Raw genomic sequence first — 26,170 nt, forward strand, 5'->3', positions numbered from 1 at the left:
CTGCCTTCCCTGTGAGTGGGCAGCAAGGCTGGGCTGCAGCCCCAGGGCACCACTGCTGGGAATGAGAACCTATCATAGGACCAGGAACTGGGTCCTGTTTCAGAAACCGCCCACGGTCGGAGAAGGAGAGGTCCAGTGGGCATGTCTGTGACACAGCTCCTTAAATCCTAGGCTCACTTCACTCCACTTCAAATTCAAGTCACAATAAACACATAACCGATGCTCAGGGAGTCTTTATTTTCAGTATTTACTTAACCCACTCTACAAAATGCTCTACGATACTTAGAACAACCCTGGTAATGTCAGGAAAGAAGTTAAACCCCTCTTAAACACCATCACAATACCACACGAATATTGTTTTAGAATCCAGTTAGCTGTGATGATATATCCCAATATCATCACGTATATACCATGTGAGAATTCACCTCAAGCATTTACTTAAAAAAAAAAAAATACGAGGATAAACCAGGACAAAGTAAAATGTCGCCTGACAGAGCCACAAGAAAACCCATCACTCTGTGGGTTTTTGTTTGTTTGTCATTGTTGTTTTTAGACACAGGGGAGACAAAAATCCCCATAGGTTTGTCCTCAACTGATTCAGATGACTTTAAAAACAACAACAACAACAACAAAAAAAAAACCCAGAAAACAAAAAACAAAACAAAACAAAACAAAAAAACAAAAACCAAAAAACCCTCTCCTTCCCAATACTTAAAATCAGGCTGAAGCTCCTTTAAGCAGCAGGAGCCTTGAGCATTAGGCAGATTTGAACAAAGCATAGCAACCGCTTTTTGGCGTCTCCATCGAGCCATGCTATTGGCCCACTTGTCACAGGTAGAAGAGCTTATTGGCTAATTCCAGACTTGGTTCCTTGTGGATGCTTTGTGCCACCAGGAAGGTCAGCTTGTGTGCATACTGGCACGGAGCAGGGACACTGATTACGCCCTGGGGAGGAAAGGGAAAGATATCACTGCAGAGGTAACGTTGTTTGTCTTCCAAAGGGATGTTTTTAAATTGGAGTCCTTCTCGCCTACTGGTTACTCACACAGCAGAACAGGTCCTAGGTAAATGGTAACTTAATTCAACCAACAAAGGGACCCTTGCCCACTGGAAACGCAAGCTCACAGGCAAAATGGGCTGGGGCTGTGTCTCTTCACTGTGTGCAAGCTGGGAGACATGGCATACAGGCCTACCCTAAACTGCCTCTAGTCTGATGTTCCATCAGGGCTCAGAGCTAACCTGAGCCTTGGGCTCTTGCCTAAGGCAAGGCACACAGGCAGGCCCACATCTCTTAACCTGCTGGCTTCCTGACTCTCCTAGCAAGCTATCCTCAGTCGTGCCTGAGGTAATGAGTATCCTCAAATCCTCTGGAGAACCTGTGCTCCCTGCTGTTTTATTTAGTTGACAGAGTGGGGTCTTCTACCGTGGAATTAAGGAATGGATGAGGGGGAAGGACTAGGCAAGCCCAGGTGGTGATGTCACCCCTACTTCAGTAAAAGGCTCTCCCTCACCTGCCAGTTGTAGTAGAGGTGGCACAGTTTGAAGGTCAGCCGCTGCATATGGTCAGGCTTCAGAGCGTTGTCGTCATAGATGACATTGTAGTAGGTGGGACTAACAGTCCCCCGGTTAGCAGTCTGGCTGGTCAGGTAGAAGTCATACCTGCAGAGAAACAGGGAGGGGTGGAGAGAAGGAGTCACAGAACAAGGCCAAACTGGAACGGTGCTCAATGGGTGAGTGGGAAAACCAGTCTTTCTGGGAGACTGCTCAGAGCGAGGCACCCACACCAGACCTGAGCTGGATCTTCCAGCATTCGCATAAATACAAACAAACAAACTGGGACGTGGCCGTGTGCCTGTAATCAGTCTCAAGTCCAGGGCAGCAGGGACTGCCCAGCCAAAGATAGAAAGTAACCAGGAAGACATTCAATATCAAACTCTAGTTTCTACATGAGCCTGCACACCTTTGCACACTCATACAGACCTACAAACATGCACAAACACACACACATACATACAGACACACACACATATACATACGCATACATACCCACAAACATGCACAAACACATATACACAAATACAGAGACACACATACATACACATAGATGCACATATGAACATAGACACACACACACACACACACACACACACACACACACACAGTTTTCCAGGGACACTTGCCACTCTGGACGTGTTGCTTCTGAGTCCACGACAGTGCCAAGTGGGGGGTTCTGTAGCGTATGGCCAGACTCGGCAAAGAGACGCAGCAGACACCTCTTCCTGACCACGACCACTGACAGTCTACAGCTCCTGCAGGGGTTGAGGCACAGAGGCTGAGCTCACTTTTTTGTGTGACTTATTGCTGTTTGATCCAGTTAGAGAAATAAATAGAAAATCATCCTAAAAACACTGCAATACAAAGAAAAAAAACCACCTATGAATCCTCCTTCTCTTGACAGACATCCAGTTATTTTAATGAGGGTCTATTTGGATTATTTTAATGAGGGTCTATTTGGATTATTTTAATGAGGGTCTATTTGGATTATTTTAATGAGGGTCTATTTGGATTATTTTAATGAGGGTCTATTTGGATTTGTAGCGACAGTGACTAAACCATCTGCCTAGTTTACCATTTCATAGGACAGAAGAGAGGTCACTTCATTCGCCTTCTCTTACAGAACTGGGGGTGGGTCCCAGAAGCCCGTGCATGCTAGCCAAGTGTTCTGCTGCTGCTCTGCTGAAGCAAGGTCTCGCTAAGTTGCACAGGTTGGAGCTACAAGTCTGTGTCACCCAGATTTTCAATTGACTATTAAGGAAAGATCTTCCAGAATTTTCTCTACAGGAGACTTCTCCTGCATTGGCAATCGTCACTCCATTCCACCTCCACTGAGGCACCAAGGAGAACTGTGGTCCCTCCTGAGCCTCAGACAATCATGGAGAATCTACGCTAAGGCAGACAGGTGGAAGGATGGGTGAGTGGACAGACAGACAGATGGGTGCATGCAGGGAGGGAAGGGAAAACAGACCAGAGGCTGACTGAGCAGGTGCTGAGTCTATTCCACGATATCACGGCAAACTCCCGCTATGCTCTGTCATGGAAGGGATTCGTGGGAGCAGGAGTCAGCGTGAACCTTGACTTTCAGCAGTTTTAAGGTGTGAAGACTGAAGAGATATGGGCAGTACTCACAGTACTCTCATCGAAACAATGCTCTCCTACAGTGTACAGTAAACTATTCTTCCTAGAAGTCAGTGACAAATCAGTAGTTACGAATGCCTCCTGCGCTGAAACTTAAAATGTCAGCTCCTTAGATTGCCCTGCTGGATTTGCCCGTCTCCTCCAGTGACATCATTTTAGTTTTAATCATTCAACTGAGACAGTCACCGGAGGTCTGGTGAGGAGCAAAGAGGTTTCCCTCTCCAGGCCAGACTACAACTACAGGTAGCTGGCTTTCCCACCTCTGTACCAAGGGTAGCCTTAGGACAAGTCCATTCATTCCTCTGTGGCTGGTGGCCCTGGCTTTGGTCGATTGCAATGGGAGCATGGCCAGACACAAATCTGCGCTGCCTGGGAATGAGATGATCCTATCTTATTCCCTAAGATAAGTATTTATTTATTTGTATTAAGTGTTCTATTTGCATATGTGCCTGCATGCTAGAAGAGGGCATCAGATCCCATCACAGACGGTCACAAGGCACCATGTGGTAGCTGGGAATTGAACTCAGAACCTCTGGGAGAGGACCCAGTGCTCTTAACTGCTGAGCCATCTATCCAGCTCCCAGATCATCCCTAAAAATTTTAAGACATCAACTTGAGAGTATAGTCTTTACTCACTTTTTCTAGGATTTTCCTTACATGTGGCCCTCCATGTAATCACTGGAGAACTCTACCCCCAGTGGAAACACAGGTGACCACAGCGCTCACTGCATGGCAGCAAGGCTCCCCACCTGTATTCATAACCTTACCTGTGACCTGGTGGTTGTAACCTGAGGTTTTGTCTGGATACGGATTTGGGACTCAACTTTTAAATCACAACTCCACAGCCCAGTAGAGTATTGATATGTATACAATGTCTCTCCTATTCTGACCTCTGCTAGCTCTCTCAGGAAGACTGCCAGCTGCTCAGTAAAACGCCTCCTCCCTCTAGGTGCCCTAGTCAAGGCTCCCAAACCTTACAGCAGTAGGGTATCAGTGTTAGACCATCTGAACTACACTGTAGCACCAGGAAAACCCATCCAAGCTGGGCGTGACATGGAAACACAGCAAAATTTCACTGTCTGAAAGGTGAAAGCTGTGTCCACAACCATGGATCACAGGTATGTATGGTACCACACAAGTGTCAGAGAACGAGGGGGAACAGAGTACCTGGCGTCGGAGCCACATTCTGTCACACTGCTCAGCAGCTGTGGGACTTCGTATTCCAAAACTGCCTTTAGCTGGCCGTTGCCCACACCATCCCGGTACGCGATTATCCGTGCCGGCAAATCGTGGTTGTGTTTGTACCACTTGTTGAGAGCACCTGGAGAACGTGATGTTAGTGAGAGAAGAGGCATCGGTCCGGGGCCTCCAAAAATAATATTTCTATGGGTTTTCCCAGTTAAGTAACTTTGCTATTTCAGACCATAGTAAAAACGGTAAGGCTTGGCTTGGGTTGTATCTGCAGCAACAGAGAAATGGCTAACTAGGACCAATCCTTCATGTCTGCTGCTTGAGCAATCACAGGGTTTCTGTGGCATTTTATAGTCTTTAGCGCATTTCTTGAGCCAAATTTGAGCAACAAATCAAATTTTAATTCATGCGATAGACAAATGCCTCAAACCAAATTAACACTAATTCGAGTCTTTGAATCTGCTCAAGAGCAGACTGGCTGCGCTTGTCTCATCTTCTTCCCTAATGAGAATAAATATGAAAACATGAGGAAATGACTCCGGCAAGCCTCACACTGACTGAATCCGAGCCTAATTCTCACAGATGGGATGGAGTCTGAAAACATTTCCACCCACGCTAACTCCAAACTGCTTCTGAGTGAGCCCCAGACGTCAACTCCTCCATGAGAGAGACTTTCAGCAGGAACGACTAAAACACTGGCCGGGTTTTTAAATGGAGTGAAACGGTAAGACGCAGTAATTTCTTTCTGTGTCCGTACTGCATAGTTCATTTCAGGAGAGTTTACTGCCTAGGAAATTTGGTTTGGTTTGACAGAAGATAGTCGTGCTTCTAAGAGGGCAGCCGCCAAGGCTCACTTCAAAAACAAGTTCACTTCAAAAACATCCCAACCCCTCAGGTTTGCAGACTGGAAACTACAGATAAAGCCAAGGGGCTGGGGCTGTGAAGAGGAGGCCTGCCCTAGCCTCTCGCCCGTGTCTTCTCTTCCCACACCCCTGTCCTCGGGGTGAAAGGTGAGTCTTCCACGTGTGCTGAGGTGGCCACACACTTTCTTTCTTTCCTCTTGGCTTTGTGCTCGGCACACACAGCGACATAAACGCTACCCAGCCCGTCAGTCCGCACACAGATGTGGGAATCTCCAACTGGGTGAGAGCTGACAGGTTTGAGTGTCAGCTCCCATCAGTCTGTGGGTTTGGGGTGTGAAGGAGCAGTCCCCAAAGCCCACTCCGTGACATACCAGTCATGCAGACTTTCAGGCAATCTGCAATATCAGCTGCCGTTCTCTGGAGGACACAGCGGGAAAACCACCTGAAACCAACAGACACACAAGTGAGACTCAACAACAGACGCCTGCCTCGAATACACATTCTTGACGTTAGAGACAGATGCAGCGGGCGGGGAAAGCCCGGGCTCCTAACTTTGTATGTGTTGCCTGTCGGGTTAAGGTTAGGAGGGTTAAGAGCAGTTTAACTTACCTGGTGATCCTGGAGTTAATGCTGGCGACAAACCCGACGACCGCTACATCCTTGCTGAGGGCGTCTCTACAGATGTCGATGCCCACGACCATCAGTGACTTCAACTGTTAAATCAAGTTAACTGTGGTTAAATGAAATAAACATTTTAGTACCTCTCCAGTGGTTAACTCTTCAAGTTAAGCTGTGTGACAAAGAAATGGAGTTCCAGATGGGACAGGTGATTAAACCAGAAACCAAGGAATGGAAGGCAGGAAGATTATGATAGATACTTCACTGAGAAGCCTGAGTGACCATCAGCCTCCCAAGGGCTGGGAAAGGGACAGAGGTGGCAAAGGGTAGCAATCCCTTTATCCTCTGCCCAGTCAGAAGGACGTGAGGATGAACCACTCCTGTTTTTCACAGTTGCCACAGTTGAGGAAGGACTAGGGACAGGCAGCCTGGCCACTTCTTTTCCCTCACTTCCTTCCAAGATGGCGTCTGGTGAGTCCCTACCACAGCCGGGTGGTGGTCCCCTTGAGGAGGCATACACTGCTGGACACAGGCAAAGGTAGAAGCCATGGGACAGGACTTAAAATGGCAGCCAAGAGAACCTAAATCAGGCCCCTCCCAGGTTTGTGACACCCAGGACTATCTTCCATGAAGAAGTCTGTGAGTAGCCAAGCAGAAGCTCCTTGAGAGGAGAGGCTGTGTCTCGCCATCTTTTGGAATTTCTCTGCAAAGCTTTGTGCGATGCTACAACCTGGGGGTGGGGTGCAGTGGGGTAGGGAGGAACCACACATATCAGAAACAGCCCCAGAGCATCACAGGTTTAAGTGCCCTCCGTATTAGCAGCTAGAACTAATCTGGAGCTGACTGAAGCGTGCAGGAGACAGGTGTGGGCCGTCTGCACACACCACACCAGTTAATTATATAAGGAAACTCGGTGTCAGAGACTGGGGCATCACACCTCCAGGGGGTCTGAGAAGTACCCTCCCCCCAACCCCAAGACCCCCAGGGCAACTGAGACACTGGGATCACACGATGCCACGTCCGACTGGACGTGAGAAAGGAGCAGTGCTCACTGGGATCTCCACAGCCCACAGCTCGCCCCCGAGTTTGCAGGTCATTTGCATGGCGATCTTGGTGGCCACACTCAGCATCATTCCCTGTTTGTTCAAGGTCCGGGTCAGCACACACTGGCTTGGGACCGGGCAGTCGGAGCTCAAATATCTTTTAATGGAGTCGTAATAGTTCTTCTGATTAGAAGGCAGGATGCACATCACCTAAATGCAAGAGGACAACAGAAGATCAGGTCCAGCTCCTTACAAGTGTGAACAGCTTGTGGACAACATGAAGGCGTGGGATGTTTGGAGATGTTTAAACAGTCCCTGAACAGGTCTGGTAGAAGAATCAAGGCAAAAGCACAGATTCTCTAAACATCGTCAGTCCCATGCTCCCAAGAAGCAAAACTAAACATGGCAGTGGGTCCCTTAAGTGGCCTTGAGGCCACTGATTCCTTAAAATACCATTTTGCTCAGTCAGATTCTCTCCAATTGTACCCTCCCCACCCCCTGCAAAGTCAGCTACATAAGTGTTCAAGCTTCACGGACACACCCGTGATTCCTCGTCCTCCCTCTCCTTGAACTGACTGAGGGTAGGCTCCTCAAATTCCCTCTTTGCTTGCTCTCTCTCATGGTTAGCTGACCACCCTGTGATTCTGAGGTAGAGTGGTCTTGTTTTTAGGACATTCGTATCAAGAGTCATCAAGAGTAAAGGGCACCCTGCAACGTACCTTCAAAGGGTTCCAAAAATGACAGCACGTGTCTGGTACTCTGGGTTCTGGGAAAGAACATGCTTGTACATGCTTGTACATGCTTTCACTTTTCTTTACAGTTTTGCTGTGATTGAGCTTAACATCCTTAGATCGGGAATTCTCTTCATTTGACGTACTATCCGAGAGAGAGAGAGAGAGAGAGAGAGAGAGAGAGAGAGAGACAGAGAGACAGAGAGACAGAGAGAGAGACAGAGACGGAGGGAGGGAGAGAGAGACAGAGAGAGAGACAGAGAGAGAGACAGAGACGGAGGGAGGGAGAGAGAGACAGAGAGACAGAGACAGAGACAGAGAGAAAAAGAGACAGAGAGAGTGACAGAGACGGAGGGAGGGAGAGAGACAGAGAGACAGAGACAGAGACAGACAGAGATGGAGGGAGGGAGAGAGAGACAGAGAGACAGAGAAAGAGAGAGACAGAGACAGAGACAGAGAGACAGAGGGAGGGAGAGGCTGCTGTTCTTCTACAGGGGAACTGAACAGGCATTTGTGCAATTGCATGGCTCAGCTGTGGGGCCCAGGCCTGGGAGATGAGTGAAATACACATTCTTTCTAAGTACAAAGCTTTCTGGTAGCTGTATAAGCCAAGAGAGCCCTTTCCACAGGTTGCTTTGGTCACGATGTTTCATCACAGCAATTTGACCCTATCTAAGACAGACAATACGCTCAGAACATTTTCTTTAAGATGTCAGACATAAAGGAAATATAGAAATCATGCATAGAAAGCCCAGAACAAGCCCCACACTCACCAACTGAACATCGGGGTTGACGTGCAGCTGGATGGCTCGAAGGAACGCTGCAGGGTTTTCATCCACTTTTATGCTACATAGAAAGGTGATTTAGTTGTCTTTTAGTAGCTTTCAATCAGACATAGGGTGTTAGGAAAAGTACAGAAGGGCCCCTCATCATATCATTCATTTTATAGGGGAAAAAAATCCTTGGAGAGAAACAAGAACCTCTCATATTTAATGTATTTCTCCAGTGCATGACGTTCCAAATACTCCATAATCGGCCAGTTAGCATATAAAAATTAGTAAAAATAGAAAAGCTCTCAGTTGTACCAAGTCCCCTTAGTTAATGGATTTGCTATTCAAAATTGGGTTAAAAGTGAACTTCTACTAGAAAATATCATCCTGAGTGAAGTAACCCAATCACAACAATACACATATGGTATGCACTCACTGATAAGTGGATATTAGCCCAAAAGCTAGAATTAAAAACTAGAATACCCAAGATACAATCCACAGACCACATGAAGCTCAAGAAGAAGGACTACCAAAGTGCAGATGCTTCAGTCCTTTTTAAAAGGATAAACAAAAATATTTATAGGAGGAAATATGGAGACACAGTTTGGAGCAGAGACTGAAGGGATGGCCATTCAGAGACTGCCCCACCTGGGGATCCAGCCCATATACATACAGCCATCAAAACTAGACAATATTGCTGAAGCCAAGAAGTGCGTGCTGACAGGATATATAGCTGTCTCCTGAAAGGCTCAACCAGAGCATGACAAATACAGAGGCAAATGCTAGCAGCAAACCATTGAACTGAGAATGGGGTCCCTGTTGGAAGAGTTTGAGAAAGGACTGAAGGAGTTGAAGGGGCTTGCAACCCCATTAGAACAATACCAAACGACTAGAGCTCCCAGGGACTAAACCACTACCCAAAGACTACATGGACAAACCCATGGCTCCAGCTGCATATGTAGCAAAGGATGGTCTTGTTGGGCATCAATAGGAGAAGCCCTTGGTCCTGCCAAGACTGGAGCCCCCAGTGTAGGGGAATGTCAGGGCTGGGAAGCAGGAAGAGGGGGTGGGTGGGGAGGGGGAACACCCTTATAGAAGAAGGGGAGGGGGATGGACTAGGGGGCTTATTACAGGAAACCTGGGAAAGGGAATAACATTTGAAATGTAAATAAAAAATATTCAATAAAAAAGTGAACTTCTGAAATTATAAACCCATAATTTCAAATGTCTGAAGCAGACCTGAAACTTCAAAAATGCTTTGGGGATCATTAATTAATGACAGAGGTTTTCAACTAATCTGTATGAATCACAAAAGGGGTGTTGGTTACTCTTCTGTAGAGCGTCTTGTTTGGAGCCTTGTCCTATTTAGCTGTAATCAGCCACTCAGCAATAATTTGTCAATTAAAGAATGTTATCAGGGGCTACACACAGGCACTTGCCAATCTAGTCTCTACACACGAAGTAAAATTATCTGCAGCCCCCCCCCCCCCATAGCCAGGAGGTGGGGAAAGGGACAGAGAAGGGGGAAGAGTCTCAACCGGTTGCCTTTTTAAATACAGTTGCCCAGCAGGAGGCAGGGCTCCCCGCCACTTCTAACAGCCACCTGTAGGACTGGGAACACTGCTTTAGAAATTCCTCAGTTCCAAAGGGAAACCTCTCACTCCAGCTCAGACACCAGGCAGACATCTTAGATGAGAGAGGCCAGGCCTGTAAATCCAGCAGGCAAATGGATACTTCATAGATGAAACAGAGCGGAATAGAAACACAGCTATCATAGTAAAAGTCCAAAGACATACAAGCACAAGATGGCTCTGGAACCTGTGAGATCCAAGGACTGTCCTCCCAGCGCAGGTCTGGGAGTGCAACTCCTACCACATCTCCCAGCTTAGAGAAATCGGAGTGGGGAAACTTGAAGAAGAGGATTTGTCAGCAGATTCAATGATAAGAGGAGAATTCTAAATATGATGTAAGCGAGACTCCAGGAGAGCTCTGGAGTTGGACAGTACATGTACTGCTGACATAATTAATTGGTTACTGTCTGTTTTCAAGTACATCGAGTTCAAACAAGACGTGGTCAATCTCAGGGCAAAATGACGTTCAGTTGAGAGTGTGACCGTGTCTGGACACATGTAGCCCTTAGTTAGTTCGTATCTTCTTCATTCTTGGCAGCCAACGGAGTGTCTGAGGCACAGAAGCTACTCCAGAAAGGCTCAGAGCATGAAAGGCTGGCCTTGGTTTTGGGTTGGTTTTGGCTGTTTGTCAGAAAGCTCTCTTTTAACACTAATCTTACTGTAACTTTTGGAAGCCTAAAAATCTATCAAATCAGTCAGGAAATGCACTTGCTTGTTAATATTATGTCTGCTATTAAGTTTTATAATAGGTGACCTGAAGTTAAAATTAGAGAAGGCACCACACAGACTTACTCAGGATGTACACCCAACGGACATGAAAGACTCCGAGGGAATGAGCCTTCCCTAGACAAACTACAAAGCCAACCTTTACAAAGATACAATAAAATGTATTTTGGGGTCCTTAAAGATTTACTTATTTTTGTTTTATGTTTATGAGTGTTTTGCCTGCATGTGTGTCTGGGTTCCTCTCATGTGCCAGGTGCCTAAAGAGTCCAGAAAAGGGGCTGGGGATTTAGCTCAGTGGTAGAGCGCTTACCTAGGAAGCGCAAGGCCCTGGGTTCGGTCCCCAGCTCCGAAAAAAAAAAAAGAACCAAAAAAAAAAAAAAAAAAACAAAAAACAAAAAACACATCAGATCCGCTAGACTTGAGTGACAGAGTTGTAAGCTGCTATGTGGGTGCTGGGGATTGAACAGGGCCCTTTGGAAGAGTAGCTGAGTTGTCTCCAGCCCCTATATTTTAGTTTTATAAGGCAATTTAATAAATACAAAATGTAACTTCTTGTGACTATTTTTGACATTTCAAGAACTAATACTAATAGCTAGAGAGATGGGTCAGACGTTGAGAGTGTGTATTTTTCTTTGGAGAACTGAGCTTCATTTCCTAGCGCTCTCACTGGATAGTTCAAATCCACTTTCAACTCCAGCTCTGGAGGCTCTGACAGCGATCCCTTCCATGGCCACGCCCACTCATGTACCCATCCCCACACACAGACATGTGGACATAGACATCACTTTATAAAAGAAACATTAGAAAGAGAAACATTACTACAATACATGTTTTATAGCTGTACCAAGCATCACTTCCAACTTTCAAGCCAAGTTAGGAGGTGGAAAAAATTCACTGTACACTCACATTTTTGGGTGGCCCACACTGAATCCCGTGGAACCTCCAACTCTCCTCAGACAGCTCAGGAAGGATTCAATCAAATGCTCAGCCCTGCTACAGCACACGATCAACCATGTATTCAAAGGCTCAGAACTCAGAACCTTGCAAGATCGCATATCTTTGGACCAATCAGCAGCAAATGCAGGTTGACACTGAGAGAGAGCAGGATCATAAAAGGTCTGAGCAAAGTTCTTCAGAGAGTAATTTAGAACGTTTGTCACAACAGAAGAACTGAAAGGCAGGTGGGGCTCTGTTCCTCGTCACAGAATACACAGGCTTCCTGGGAAAAAAGGCATCGGGAGGCACACAAGGTCTGATGGTCCCTGGGTGTGGAGCCTTGGGTGGACATGCTGCTGGTGTCTGACTGAAAGATCTCTGGTTCCTTCCCTTCCACCTCTGCTTGTCCTTTCTCTCGGACAGCATGAAGGCTGACCTTTCGGACTCCTTACTTAAAGTATTCAAAATAAAGACTACTGATGCTCCAGGTCCTCCGTGCTCTGTTGCTTTAGGCCAGCAGGAAGGTGAGACTGCTCTAGTGAGAAAGAGCTACATGGAAAGGAAAAGATGAGGCCGATAGTGGTTTCATGTGTGTACTGGTGTGCATGTTTGGGTCTGTCTCATGTGTGTGCTCATGTCCTCAAAGGCCAGAACTCAAAGAACTCAAAAAATCAAAGCCATATGATCCCCTGTCTCCAAGTCCCAGCATGAGGATTACAGGGGTAAGCTGCAGCCTAAATTTACATGGCTGCTGCAGAGCTGAACTCAGGTCCACCTGAACCATTGGACTAGCCCCTAAGCACAGCTGCTGGACTCAGGACTACCTGAACCATCGGACTAGCACCAAGACCACTGGTGTTGCAGAAGCAATGCCTCTCACAGTTCTACAGACTCAAAAATGGAACAGGGGAGAGAGGTGCTAAGAGTGAGAGGCAGCAAGAACAAGTTTAGAATACCAGTGGCTTTGTCATACCCAAGGGACTTAGTATGAAGCACTGAGTTCCAGTCACTACCACATGCATTGGGTACAGGGCTGGGATGCGGCTCCAGGAGACTTTAACACAACAGAAAGGAAGGCTGGCCCCTGAGTGGTTCTCCTGGGGACTGAGGTCATTCCAGTGTGCAGAAAGCCCTGTCCACGAGCCTATGGAGACCTATGGAGACCACAGCCCAGGACCAATGCCTACAGATATTTAGTTCACTTGGACACTAGGGTCTGGCCTGGGTCAAGAAGCTGGTAACAGCCACCAGCAGTCAAGTGGCCTCTCCATTTGATACCTGTTTCATTTCTTCCACCAAAACCTGGATGGGGGGTGATTTGTCTTCATGTCTCAGCCCACACACAGCCCAAGCACACTGTGAGATCTGTATGACTCGCTACCTTTTGGGTGAAGCTGTCCAATGTTAGTATTAAAGTCACTCTCTACCAGAATTTACCTGGGTGACCATGTTTCCCTGCTTGCTTGTTTTCAGCTGCTTAAGAGTGACAGTTGGTCATGGGTAGCCATGTGTGACTTGCGCTTCACACACACACACACACACACACACACACACACACACGGCACTCACGCACATGTATGGGCACAGGCACTCGCACATGCACACAGGAACATGCAGGGCATGCACACACATGGGCACACACATAGACACAAGCACGGGCATGCTCATGTGTGTGCGGCAAGCCCCATCGCCCTGGGGAGTAAACATATGTACACACAGTTGAGCAAACACTTGTAATAAAGAGAATGGCTACTCACTGTGTGGTCCTGCAGCAGGATCTTTTCAGAGGGAACAACCCGGCCGGTCAGGGATAGCTGGCTTCCAAAATGCAATCCCCAGGTCTCAAGCTCAAACCGAGTCACTTGGTTTCTGTCAACAGAGTCATTTACAGTCTCTGCAGTGTGTGTCTTCTGAAGGCTTTTAAATATCTCAGATATAATAGTGACTTGTAGAATTATTCAGGTCAATAATTATTCAGTCAATATTTAGGGATTTGTCCCCTATTTCTCATGATATATGTAAAATAAATATATCTATTTTGGACAGCTCAAAAGAATGTGTCAATCACTGTCCCCACCAAGAAAAGGAAGAAGGGAGACTTGCAGTGGGGCACAGGGCTTCACAGGCTGGAGGCTTGCACTGGGACATAGGGGTTCCAAGGTGGGAGGCTTACAGTGGGGCACAGGGGTTCACAGGGGGAGGCTTTCAGTGGGGCACAGGGGTTTCCAGTCAGGAAGCTTGCTGTGGGGTACAAGGAAAACCCAGCTTCACTCTGTATCTATGTTTCAGTTGCAGGTGACCTTAAGCAAACTTACTTTCTTTTTCCAATGCCTTGGCTTCTTAACTGAGAAAATGTAGATATTGTTTCATATACATGTAAACATTAAAGATGGCAAGACGTGAACATGATTACCACAGTGCTGCACAGGATAGCATCCTAGAACAGTTTACCAAGGGGTTATTTGGAGTTTGCATGTGCAGATTTCGCCTGGGAGCATTCGGATGTGTTGGCTTGGGAATTATAAAGAACGGGAAGATAGGAACTTAGTTTTATCTCCCAGACAAGACCCAGGTATGGTACCCATGCACTCATTGCATGGATGGGGTGGGGCTCAGGAGACTTTGATCTTCCCCTGGACCCTGGAGCTTTGAGCAAAGAGGAATCAAAGTCCTCAGTGGAGCAAGCATTGCTAAGTTGTCCTGGCTCAACACCCCTACTTGTGAAGGTGACCCCAACAAATGCAAATGAGGAGGACTTCTTGAGAAGAAGGCAAGGTTCCCACTCCTTGCTACAGGAACTATGGTCAAAGTACATTATACATACACAGATTTCACACAAATGAAAGTGTCAGTGAATAAACATTTTTAACACACACACACACACACACACACACACACACACAAAACATTTAGTTCCAGAAAATCCAAAAGATTCACACCCAGTGGGAAGAGGACCAAGGAGGCTAGTCTTATCCATAGGGCATCCTCAATGTTTCTATAACTCTCCATTTGTGACATAGGAGGCTTTATGGCTTAGCTCATGGGATGATGACAAGGTGTGCTTTCACTGAGCTGTGAGCTCCGAGAGGCCAGTGAGTGTGTTCACATCACCCTGTCTCCTCCAGAGCTGCCAAGACTTTATCAGCCAGCAGCCTAGAGGATGCTGGTGAGTGCTGTGAAAAGCCCCACCCCATTCCCTAGAAAGCTCTCACAGCCACCTCTCCTCCACAGGGACTACACCTACAACTGTCCTCACACTGATCCTTGCAATGACTAAGTTGCTTCTGATGTCGTCTGGCCAAGGGTGAGGCCATCACCAGCCTGGACATGATGAGCAGGAGGCATGTGGTGGTGACACGATCAGAAGATACACAGCCCAGTTTAAGGGGCCAAACAGTATCTCTTCATATGATACAAATATACAGTAGGTATACAAGTATACATCTAAAGATACAAGTATACATCTACAAGACACAGTAAAAACTGTACCCACAGAGTGGGTACTACAAAGTCAGGGGTATAATGGAGATGCACATTTATCATGCAAAAACATTGAAATGAATATTTAAAATATGTATGCTATGCCATTTCCCTGAGAAGAATGAGAGTAGACTGTGAATTTACAAATATCTGCAAATTTATATCATTCCATAGAATATGGTCATTCACTATTAATAATTATTCACAATTCATTATCTGCTACTCTGTATCTTCTTATCTCCTTTATATTTTGCTTACATCAATTCTGAAATTTCTCCCTGACCTAGTATTGCTCACAAACATCTTTAGAGAAAAACAACCATTTCACAGTAACGTGGGCCACAGAAATCTAAAAGCAAGCAGTGAATTCAATTTAAAAATGTCTAGCAGCTGCATTAACAGCTCTCCTCACAAGCCACAGGAAACCATGATGCAGGCAGGCAGGGGGAGCCTCAGAGATGGCCTGAGAACAGAACTTTAGGGATCCTGTCCATCCAGATTTCAGAAAATCTCGTCTGGATCTGAGCATCCCTCACCGGGAGTCCTGGGAGTCTGGGGGTGTTGTGTTGTTGTCTTTGTTTCCATTTCCTGTTTTTTAATATGACCAGTAACCCTTTCTTCATTCAAAACCTCGCCCAGAGTGTGATGTGTTCTCTGGAAGAGAACAAGGCTGTGCCTGTTCAAATCCTACCAGCTGTGACTGCTGAGTTCCTGGCTGCACCTCTGGGCTCTGCACTCGGATGTTTCAAACCCACAAGTTCAAACCCTTGCTCTGAGTGTTGGCAACATTAGACATTCTTTTCAAACAAATGAACAGAATATCATCAAAATCATCCAGTCCTACACACTCAGCCCCAAGCTGGGCACCTGTGATTTCAGCTGGTGGCCCCTACCTCTGGATGTCATCTGCCAGTCGGGCTAGTTGCTGCTGCCTTCCCATAGGACTGAGCCGAGTTTCTTCAGCGACTGCCTTCATCAAGCGGAAGTCTGAGGTTGCTTGGCTGGTCAGGCCTGGGAGAGGCATCAAAGGTGGATGTAGGGAGTGAACACAGGCAGAGGGGCTGGCCCTGCTTAGGCATGCTTTGCATTCAAATCAGTAAGATGCACCCCCTGCAGGGCCCTCTGAAGTAGAGGCAAGCCCCAGGAGTCTTGAACACAGTGGTTCTCAGCGACAAACCTTAACATCAGTTCATACTTCCTAACTACTGCTATGAATCGTAATGTAAACATCTGATATGCAACCAAAAGGGTTGGGAGTCACAGACTGAGAACCACTTAGAACAACAGTTTCTAAAAGCTGAGTGTATGACACACATCTCTAATCACAGGGTTCAGGAGTTTGAGGCCAGCCTGCTCTATGACGTGAGCTCAATGCCAGTCAGGATTACATAGTGAAACTGGTTTTTTGTTTGTTTGTTTTTTGTTTTTAAGAAAGTCTTGGACTACAGAAATGTCTCAGTGGTTAAGAGCACTTGTTGCTCTTCCGAAGGACCTAGGAGTGATTTCCATCACCCACACAGAAACTTACAACCGTATGTAACTCCAAGCCTAGGGGATTCGACACCCTCTTCCGACTTCCTTGGGAACCAGAAACAGTTAAGAGCACTGGCTGCTCTTCCAGAGGATCTGGGTTCAATTCTTAGCACCCACAGGTGGTTAACAACTGTCTGTAACTCCAGTTCCAGGGCATCTAAAATCCTCACACAGACAAGCATGCACACAAAATACCAATGCACTTAACATATAAAAATAAATAAATAAATCTTAAAATGAGAGTTTTACAGTAGTCAAGTGTGTAAAAAAGGCGAAGGCGGGGCTGGGGATTTAGCTCAGTGGTAGAACGCTTACCTAGGAAGCGCAAGGCCCTGGGTTCGGTCCCCAGCTCCGAAAAAAAAAAAGAACCAAAAAAAAAAAAAAGGGCGAAGGGATGGGTGGTCAGTTATTTCAGGTAGTATTAAGGATTCAATCCAGTGTACTAAACATCAATGTTTTAAAATGAAACATATTTAAAAATATTACCCAGTTAATATTTTTAATAATGAACCTTCACAATCTGGCCTGTGTTTTTCATTCACAGCATGCCTTATTTCTATTTATTGGTGGGAGTGCTAGTAACACTTCAAGTTTTCAATAAAGTTATGTGGTCAGAGGCTACAAGTCAGATCTGCAGGGCTTGCAAGTCAGAAGACCATTGAGAATGAACACCCTCCTTTCAGACACTGAACTCCACTGCTGTCTGCACAAAACAGATATTTATGACATAAGCACTTAAGTCACACAGGCCATGTGAGTACTGACAGCACTGCAGACACTCGGGCAGGCTCTATGATTCGGTGTGTACTGACAGTTGGGCAGGCTCTATGATTCGGTGTGTACTGATAGTTGGGCAGGCTCTACTCTATAGTGTGTACTGGCCATCTAGTGTGAATCAACACTCAGGCAGGCTCTTCCACACAGTGAGAATTGCTTTTTGGGAAACTGGTACATGAAGAAACTAAGAGTCATTTTGGTCTCACTCTAACAAAATAGTCTAGAACCAATTTTAAAAAAAAAAGGAAACAAAAAACAAACAAACAAAACCAAAACCCCAAAGAGGTCAGATCATGATTTCCTTTACTAGTAAACTTCAAAAACAAGATGCACAAGAGAAAAGCGACTCAAAGGGCATGATGTCCTCCCACTTGGTCAAGCAATTGCTTGAGCTGCCTACAGGGTCCCTGCCCCAGCTTCAGGAACTGGCACTCAGTGAGGGAGGGGGTGGAGCTTGACACATAACCTTACCCGTGAGAAAGCAGAGCTCCGGGATCAGGTGGACCATCTGAGGCTCGGAGTTATCATTTCTCCTTCTTTTCAACAGACTGACAAGCACTGGCTGATTTAGGTCAGATAAGGTGATATCATATTGCTGTAAAATACAAGATTAATGGCAGGCAGCAAACACGGATACAGAGCTCAGGGACATCCCTGGTTACCAGCAGCGCAAACCCCCAAATGAGTCACTAAGTAAATCTTCTTACTACTTTCTTTCCACAACTCATCTTTTATACCATTAATTATCCTTTATTTTAAACTACATTTTAATTTAGTGTGGTAAAGTGTGTGTGTGTGTGTGTGTGTGTGTAAATTCATTTATGTGATGGCACAACTGTGGACTCTGTTGTCTTCTTCCATTATATAAATCTTAAATATTCAAATTCGAGCCACTCAGGCTTGGCAAAGAGAGTCTTGACCGCTGAGTTATTCACTGGCCCTTTATTAACCTTTACACTGCAATACCAGTAAGACTTGATTGCCCTGCTTCCTCTGGGCTTCCTCCAGATTCAGAACAGCCTTTGGCTGTCTGAATACACATTGTAAACAACTGAAGCACACGTTCCATGCTTAAATAACTGGTTCTAACCATCTCAATTTACCTTAATAATTTCTACATACAGATTGCAGGCCAAGGTTATACTGTACTAAGTTTCCCAAAAGAACAAGGGGATCTTTCATACCCAAGACGACACTACATATCAGAGAAGTAGACGCAGCCCAGAACTGACAAGGGGGAATTTGATACCCAGCTCTTTTGTCCACTTTTCTTCTACGAAATGAGGTGTCAGGAAGTTCACAAGTATTTCAGGTAAGGCCCTCACTGGGTGTGTGGTTTATGATGAGACCTCAATGCTGTCTGGTCACACTCCACTCCTTCCCCTTCCTAAACTTTACTTTCATCTTGCCAAAGGTTTATTTCCAAAGGCAAAGTATAACTAATACTAACTTCTGGTACAACTAATGACATGACTAGAATTGCAAAATTGCAATCTACAAAATACCTGGGAATTACATTTTACTGACCTTCAAATAAAAATTAAGGGCATTAAATGCAAACTTTACTCCAGTCCAGTAAGGACTTTTTTAAAAAATTAAAACCAACTCAGGGATACAAGATTACAATTGTGATCACAGCACATGTGAGGAGATGTTCAGAGAAGCCTTTATCAAGAGTCTTTACAAAGCTTCATTAATTCAGTACAGGTGTCTGGGGCACCTTCTTCCTCTTAGGAACTGAAGTAGATGCAGAAAGGGAAGAGAAACAGTCCTTTGCCTTTCTGGTAACCACATCATCTACACAGCAAAGCCACGCATGACAGACCACGCCCATGGGAACAGACCCTAGCATGCATGGTTCCTGGAGGCTCAACAGCTGCAGAGCCGGGATTTAACCCTTAACTCAGTGCTGCTCCACAGGGTGCCAGGCTTGAGCTGGTAAGTCAGGGGAGCTTCAGGAAGGAGGCAGAGTCCATGGATAAAGAGCACTCCAGAGGAATAGACCCCTACAGAAGAACAGCCCGAATCTACTCACGGCACAGTACTCCAGAAGTGGCTGGCCCAAGGTGGATTTTACCTTCTTCCTGGCCCCAATTTTCTAATAATTTTCAAAAATTGTTCTTAACATGCTTTCTATTGAAATGCATACAGAAATTTAGCGTGCGTTTCCTAGTTCAGAAAGGAAGACGTTTTGAAATCTGACATGATTTTGTTTCCTTCCCTCCGTAACTACACAGAGCACGCCAACTCAGCCCAAAAAAGGACCAGGTCTTTCCATATTAGAAAGTGACAGGTCCTAAAAGAGATTTGTTCAGTTCACAAAGGATGCAGTCCAGACACCCGACTGTTTAAGAGTATGGGTTTAATGCACACGAGAGTACATACCATGTACAAGATACAAGCTATTGTACAGCCAGGACTCCAAAGGGCATCTCTGTTTTAAAGAAAATGTGCCCCCGGAGAATGCAATGCACGGGTGCAGGTGGCTGCATGCCCACCTTCTGCACGAGTAACAGAAAGGAAAGTGAGAACGCTTCTAAGAGACAAACCTGATACTGAGGCTGCAACCTGACCTAGTGATAGAGAGGAATGGTACAGTCTGCTCCATGCAGGTATCTGGCTAGGGAAGATGCATGGAGACTGGGCGGTTAGTGACCAGCAAGCAGACAGGGACTCAGCAGGAAAGATGTGCTGGGGGAAGGAGAGGGAGGATGGCCCAAGCTCTGATTTAGAGGTGAAGAAGAGAAAGGTAGCAAGGGTCTCCACCACCTGCCTGTGCTCACAACATGCAGGCATCAGGCTAAAGGGTCTGGATGCACCATTACTCTGTGCATTGCTTACAGAACACCACAAAGGAGGTGCAGCTCCATAGCAGTGAGCTTAGATAGGCCCCTTACTGGGCCCTGAGCTTAGTGTGTGCATGTGGATGAGGAGGTGAGGCACTGGTGCATGTGGATGAGGAGGTGACGCACTGGTGCATGTGGATGAGGAGGTGACGCACTGGTGCAGGTGACTGAGGCAAAGAGGAGGAAGACAGCAAAAGCATTTTCGAGCTCAGCCTCACAATCCTAAGGAGAAACGGGGTGAACAATGTCTGACTGAGACGCCCACAGGACACTTATGCAAATAAAATGTTGAAGACGTGGAAGTGAGTGTGCAATGCAGTAAGGGGGTGTGCAGGCGCGTCTAACGCAGGAATGGGGGTGCACTGGCTGGTCTAATGCAGGAGTGGGTGTGTGCAAGCAAGTCTAATGCAGGAATGGGGGTGCACTGGCTGGTCTAATGCAGGAGTGGGTGTGTGCAAGCAAGTCTAATGCAGGAATGGGGGTGCACTGGCTGGTCTAATGCAGGAGTGGGTGTGTGCAAGCAAGTCTAATGCAGGAATGGGGGTGCACTGGCTGGTCTAATGCAGGAGTGGGTGTGTGCAAGCAAGTCTAATGCAGGAATGGGGGTGCACTGGCTGGTCTAATGCAGGAGTGGAGGTGTGCAAGCAAGTCTAATGCAGGAATGGGGGTGCACTGGCTGGTCTAATGCAGGAGTGGGTGTGTGCAAGCAAGTCTAATGCAGGAATGGGGGTGCACTGGCTGGTCTAATGCAGGAGTGGAGGTGTGCAAGCAAGTCTAATGCAGGAATGGGGGTGCACTGGCTGGTCTAATGCAGGAGTGGGTGTGTGCAAGCAAGTCTAATGCAGGAATGGGGGTGCACTGGCTGGTCTAATGCAGGAGTGGGTGTGTGCAAGCAAGTCTAATGCAGGAATGGGGGTGCACTGGCTGGTCTAATGCAGGAGTGGAGGTGTGCAAGCAAGTCTAATGCAGGAATGGGGGTGCACTGGCTGGTCTAATGCAGGAGTGGGTGTGTGCAAGCAAGTCTAATGCAGGAATGGGGGTGCACTGGCTGGTCTAATGCAGGAGTGGAGGTGTGCAAGCAAGTCTAATGCAGGAATGGGGGTGCACTGGCTGGTCTAATGCAGGAGTGGAGGTGTGCAAGCAAGTCTAATGCAGGAATGGGGGTGCACTGGCTGGTCTAATGCAGGAGTGGAGGTGTGCAAGCAAGTCTAATGCAGGAATGGGGGTGCACTGGCTGGTCTAATGCAGGAGTGGGTGTGTGCAAGCAAGTCTAATGCAGGAATGGGGGTGCACTGGCTGGTCTAATGCAGTAAGGGGGTGTGCAAGCAAGTCTAATGCAGGAATGGGGTGAGCTGGCTGGTCTAAGGCAGGAGTGGGTGTGTGCAAGCGAGTCTAACGCAGGAATGGGGGTGCACTGGCTGGTCTAATGCAGGAGTGGAGGTGTGCAGGTGAGTCTAACGCAGGAATGGGTTGTGCTGGCTAGCCTTAATGTCAACCTGACACACAAGGTAGTGTTTCCTGAATGGAGGAGCCTGCATATAATCCAGCTGTGTTGTATTTTCTTAGTCAGTGACTGATGGGCTGGGACCAGCCCATTGCGGATGATACCATCCCTGGGCTGGTGGTTCTGGGTTCTATAAAAATAAGTAAGCAAAGCAAGTCAGCAAGCAGCACCTCTCCATGGTGCCTGCCTCAGCTCCTGCATCCCCAGGTTCCTGCCCTGCTTGACTTGCTGTCCTGACTTCCTTTGATGATGAACAGCAATTTGGAAGTGTAAGCTAAAGAAACCTTCTCCTCCCCCAACTTGTTTTGGTCATGGTGTTTCATTGCAGCAACAGAAACCCTCCCCCAAGACAAGGAGAAAGGCAAACCTACTGGGTCTGAGCAGTCTCAGACCACAATGGAAAGAGCCTTGCAGGAGCCAGAGTGAATGACCTGTTCCCTTGTTCTCAAAAGGGAAGAAGAAAATGTCCAAAGAGACACAAATCAACCTGAGATTCAGGGGAGAAGCCACAAAGAAGATGATGCAGAGGCCATGTTCTCAGAGATCCAATGTCACCGTAACATACAACACAGTGTTGTTAACTGCAGTCAGCCTTCCCCCGTAGTGACAATTTGGAAATCTTGGTTTCTTTGCAAAACACAGAGATATCACGGGAATGTGTTTTCATCTTAACCAGGTTCGGAGATGGTGTGGGAGAGGGGGCTGCCTCAGTGTGTCCACAGCAGCTGACTATGATTGGCCTTGTGCTCTGGCAGGGGCATGGTTTTCTCAGCTGCAACTAGTTTCTACGATTGTGTGACATTTGGAATTCTGGGGACATTTTAGAGAGCATGTAAATGCTAGGGCCCTGAGAGGTCGGTGGGTTGTTGGTTGCTGTTGGTCTCTGTCTGTCAAGCAGTCGTGCACAAAGAAGAAACAACAAGATGAAAAAGATAGGGAGGTACCCTAACAGTGAAGATCAGACCTGCCCCAAGTAGTCTAATGATAACATCAACCCTTTCTGACCCCGGACCTTATTCAGGAATTTTTCCTTTCCTCTCCATCCTTTTGTTCTCTCCCATCTAGTGTTGGGGGTTGAGCGATGGAGAATAGTGGAAGAAAGAAGAACCCACGGAGTAGCCTGTTGCTGTAAAATTATAAAAAATGGCTGTCTTTTACCCCCACCAGATCCAGCACCGTAGTGCTCCAAGATATCTGGTAGATATCTTAATCTCAGGCAGCAAAGCGTCTCACCTGCTCTGCTCCATCCCATATCACACTGACAAAGGCTTCTATCTGAGCCTGGCAGCGTCTCTCTACCTACCTAGTTCCCAAGGCAGGCTTCACCATGCCAGAAACACACATCCCAACACTGTGGCGGCCCAGTGTCTCTGCTGCCACACACTCTCCCAAACTCAATTCTCCATAAGAAAGAACACATAACACAATAACCTCTGATCTAATTGATAAGATATAATTGCCCACCTAAACATACAAAGCCCCTGTACACATCCATCCCTCAAGAATATTCATAACAACCTGTAAATACACAGCGTGGAATCGTAATGTCAGCCTCCATGTTCTCTCCAAGGCTTCTCTCCCATTCCAGTCGCCTCCTCCCTCAAACTTTTTTCTCCCGCCCATCCTTTCTTCTTGTCCAATGACAGGCCTCGTTCTATCTTGTACCTGCCTTCCCTGTATGACATCATCCTACAGTAGCCAAAAGCAAGCCACATCTCCTTTACTGTGGAATACCAGAATACATCCCTCCTGTCTGACTGACTGACTGTACCTTCTCCATCAGCCAATCTCTCACATCTCTCTCTACTCCACCATCCCTGGCTTCTGGCAACCTCTGTTCCTCTGGCTGAGTCAATGGGCACAACTGTTTCCTATTCTAAGAAGACTTGTGTTGTGGGTGCCGTTTTGTGCTGCATTTCTTTCATTCAACACAATGATCTTGGGGGCGCGACGTATAAATATCCCAAATACACATCAAGGAGATGTGTAATTATCTACCCATGAAAAAAAACAATATAATTACTGATAAATAAGAAAAACGAAAGCCACAGAAAGCTGCTCGGTGTGAGAAAGGTTGTGCAAGTTTTGGCCTTCATGAAGCTATTTCTGTAATAACAAAGCCAGATGCATGACCAGATACAGAGGACTTGGAACCACCACAGCCATTTTCCAAAAGCGACGAAGGAAGAAAGCACTTTTCCAGGGGATGTGTGAGGATCAAGGGTACAAGTGTCATTTTTGTTTTTTTAATTCCTCTGTGAGATGTGAGATGTCTGAATGATTACAAGGAAGACACCTCTGCCAGAAGCCTGGAAGGAGAAGCCCACAGAATTACGGTAAATGAGCAAGGTTGCTCCTGAGTGTCTGCTGTGGGACAGAACTCAGCTGATAACCCAGGGTGCCCCAAAATAGTCAAAGCATGACTTGAGGAGACACGTGTTCAGGGGGAGGGTAGACGGTTCATGCCCTGCCGCCAACAATGAGGCTCAGTTCAGGGACTGCAAGCCTCCTGGATCTGCACCACGGGCTACCAGAGGTCTTGCTGCCTGGTTGAGAACTGCAGGTTGCTCAAGGCTTGCCTGGCTTAATGGGAAATCCAGGAAGAGGAAGCATGTGCATTAACATGCAGAGGGGAGAAACTGAGTCAAGAGTCACAAAAGGCCAGTACTTCAGAGCATAGGGAGTTAGTATGGGCGGGGCACGGGGGAGACTGCTGTGACTAGACCAGAGCGCCATGAGGAAGTTTACAACTGACTCCTAAGACAATAAACTCCTGGAAACTTTAAAGCTTGGGTGTGACATGATCAGATATGATCTTAAGGCCAATTACCACAGGAAGGAAGAAAATAAGAGGCGATTGAGGGTCTAAGCCGGAGACAATGAAGGTGACAAAGGGACAAGCAAGAGAATGAGTTATGTACGAGGGAGTCTCACCCTAACAGTTGGGGGCATTTTCTGGAAGAAATAGTGTTGTGGTCTACATTTGTGAAGTCTCCCCTTCAGAGTCCTGAGTTTGAACATTTGTTATCCAGCTGGAAGTGTTGTTCTAGAAGGTGGTAGAAGCTTTAGAAGGTGAAGCTAAATGAAGGGAGGGTCACTAGGGCTGAAGGCCAACCACACTTGAGGTCACTCTGTGCAGTATGTCTAGCCAGCTTCTTCTCACCATGGTAGAAGGATCCTCTGGAACTATAAACCAGAAGAGACCAAGTTCCCCTTAAACTGTTTATTGGAGAGGTCCCAACCACAAGAAAAGTGACTAAAATAGAGAAGGCCGTCTCTAGGCTAAGAAGAAAGGAGACAAGAGGAAGCACTCTTACCTGCTTGTAGTAATCCACATACGTGGTCTCTGAGCCATCCCGCTTCTGAAAGGCATGTGTGGGCTTCACAGACCAGTCAATGTCATCGATACGATATGTTTTGTTGTTGTACCTGGAAAAGTTGAGACACTTAGAAACCGCTCTGCAAAATCACCTTAGGTGCATGGCTACCATACCACCATCTTGAGTAAGTTCGAAATACAAGGTCCACGCCTGACATCGTGGAAGATACTATAAGCATAGTCGCACCATCGTGCACCATGATCAGCTCTCAACAGAGAAGCACGTGAACTCTTCAATACTCAGGAAGTTCTCCACATTCCATTCCAACGAACAGGCTTAGCAAGCCATACTCCATGTTTGGCCAGCCTGGACACTAGCCCCAAGTAAGTGATTCTCAACCGTTCCAATGATAAAGTTCCATCCCGCTTCTATGCCATCCCCTGGTGTCACGTGTCAGCTCCCAGGTGGTCTTTACCATAACAAATATCAACACAGCTGGCCAATCACACAAGTCCAGCATCCTATGTTAACCTCTCTCCTTGGATTGACCTTTAGCAAAACTGAAGAACAAGTGGGTTAGACAATTCCAAATGCCCCTTCTCTCTCAGCCCTATGCTCTCCTGTGCCTTGGTCTGCAACAGAGACTCCAAGGCAGGCTTCCCAGTGTTCTAGATACCCTAAAAGGTGTCTCTGAAAGACTGCAGTAAGCCAATGTATCAAAATATAACTAGGAGGGCAGGGGGAGTGTTCCTGTGCCCCACAAGGTAAAGCCAGCTGGGCCGCCCCTCCACTAAGACCAGGCTAGTCACCGGGATGTTCCAGAAAGGAAAGTAGTCTTTGACAAGCTTTGGAGATCAAGGGAAGATGCCTAAAGGCCACTGTTTGATCTGGCTCTGTGATCACTGAGGGCAAATCACAACCATAAACCTAGAAGCTTGCAAAGGCATGAAGCATAAATCTAGAAGCTTGCCCAAAGGGCCTCAGACTCTCAAGGGGACAGCAGTGA

At 46.7% G+C, this 26,170-nt stretch overlaps 1 protein-coding gene across 2 annotated transcripts in view; it reads right to left on the reverse strand.

The window, feature by feature from the left end:
• Nucleotides 1–217: 217 nt before the first annotated feature.
• Piwil4 (piwi-like RNA-mediated gene silencing 4) overlaps nt 218–26,170 on the reverse strand; it is a 43,343-nt gene continuing 17,390 nt past the window's right edge. Inside the window, exons 8-20 of one of the 2 annotated variants that reach the window (XM_008765980.4) lie at nt 25,162–25,273; nt 17,966–18,089; nt 16,078–16,195; nt 13,462–13,573; nt 11,675–11,859; nt 8,415–8,487; nt 6,920–7,120; nt 5,859–5,962; nt 5,621–5,691; nt 4,363–4,516; nt 2,181–2,309; nt 1,512–1,659; nt 218–945 (exon numbers count right to left, since the gene is read on the reverse strand). In XM_008765980.4, the coding sequence (XP_008764202.1) occupies nt 829–945; nt 1,512–1,659; nt 2,181–2,309; nt 4,363–4,516; nt 5,621–5,691; nt 5,859–5,962; nt 6,920–7,120; nt 8,415–8,487; nt 11,675–11,859; nt 13,462–13,573; nt 16,078–16,195; nt 17,966–18,089; nt 25,162–25,273 (1,648 nt within the window). In that variant the 3' untranslated portion in view covers nt 218–828. The remainder of the gene's footprint in view (nt 946–1,511; nt 1,660–2,180; nt 2,310–4,362; nt 4,517–5,620; nt 5,692–5,858; nt 5,963–6,919; nt 7,121–8,414; nt 8,488–11,674; nt 11,860–13,461; nt 13,574–16,077; nt 16,196–17,965; nt 18,090–25,161; nt 25,274–26,170) is intronic. The other variant, NM_001271133.1, reaches the window with a different exon arrangement.

Source organism: Rattus norvegicus, chromosome 8 (genome assembly GCF_036323735.1).
Source record: "Rattus norvegicus strain BN/NHsdMcwi chromosome 8, GRCr8, whole genome shotgun sequence".
Taxonomy (NCBI): domain Eukaryota; kingdom Metazoa; phylum Chordata; class Mammalia; order Rodentia; family Muridae; genus Rattus; species Rattus norvegicus.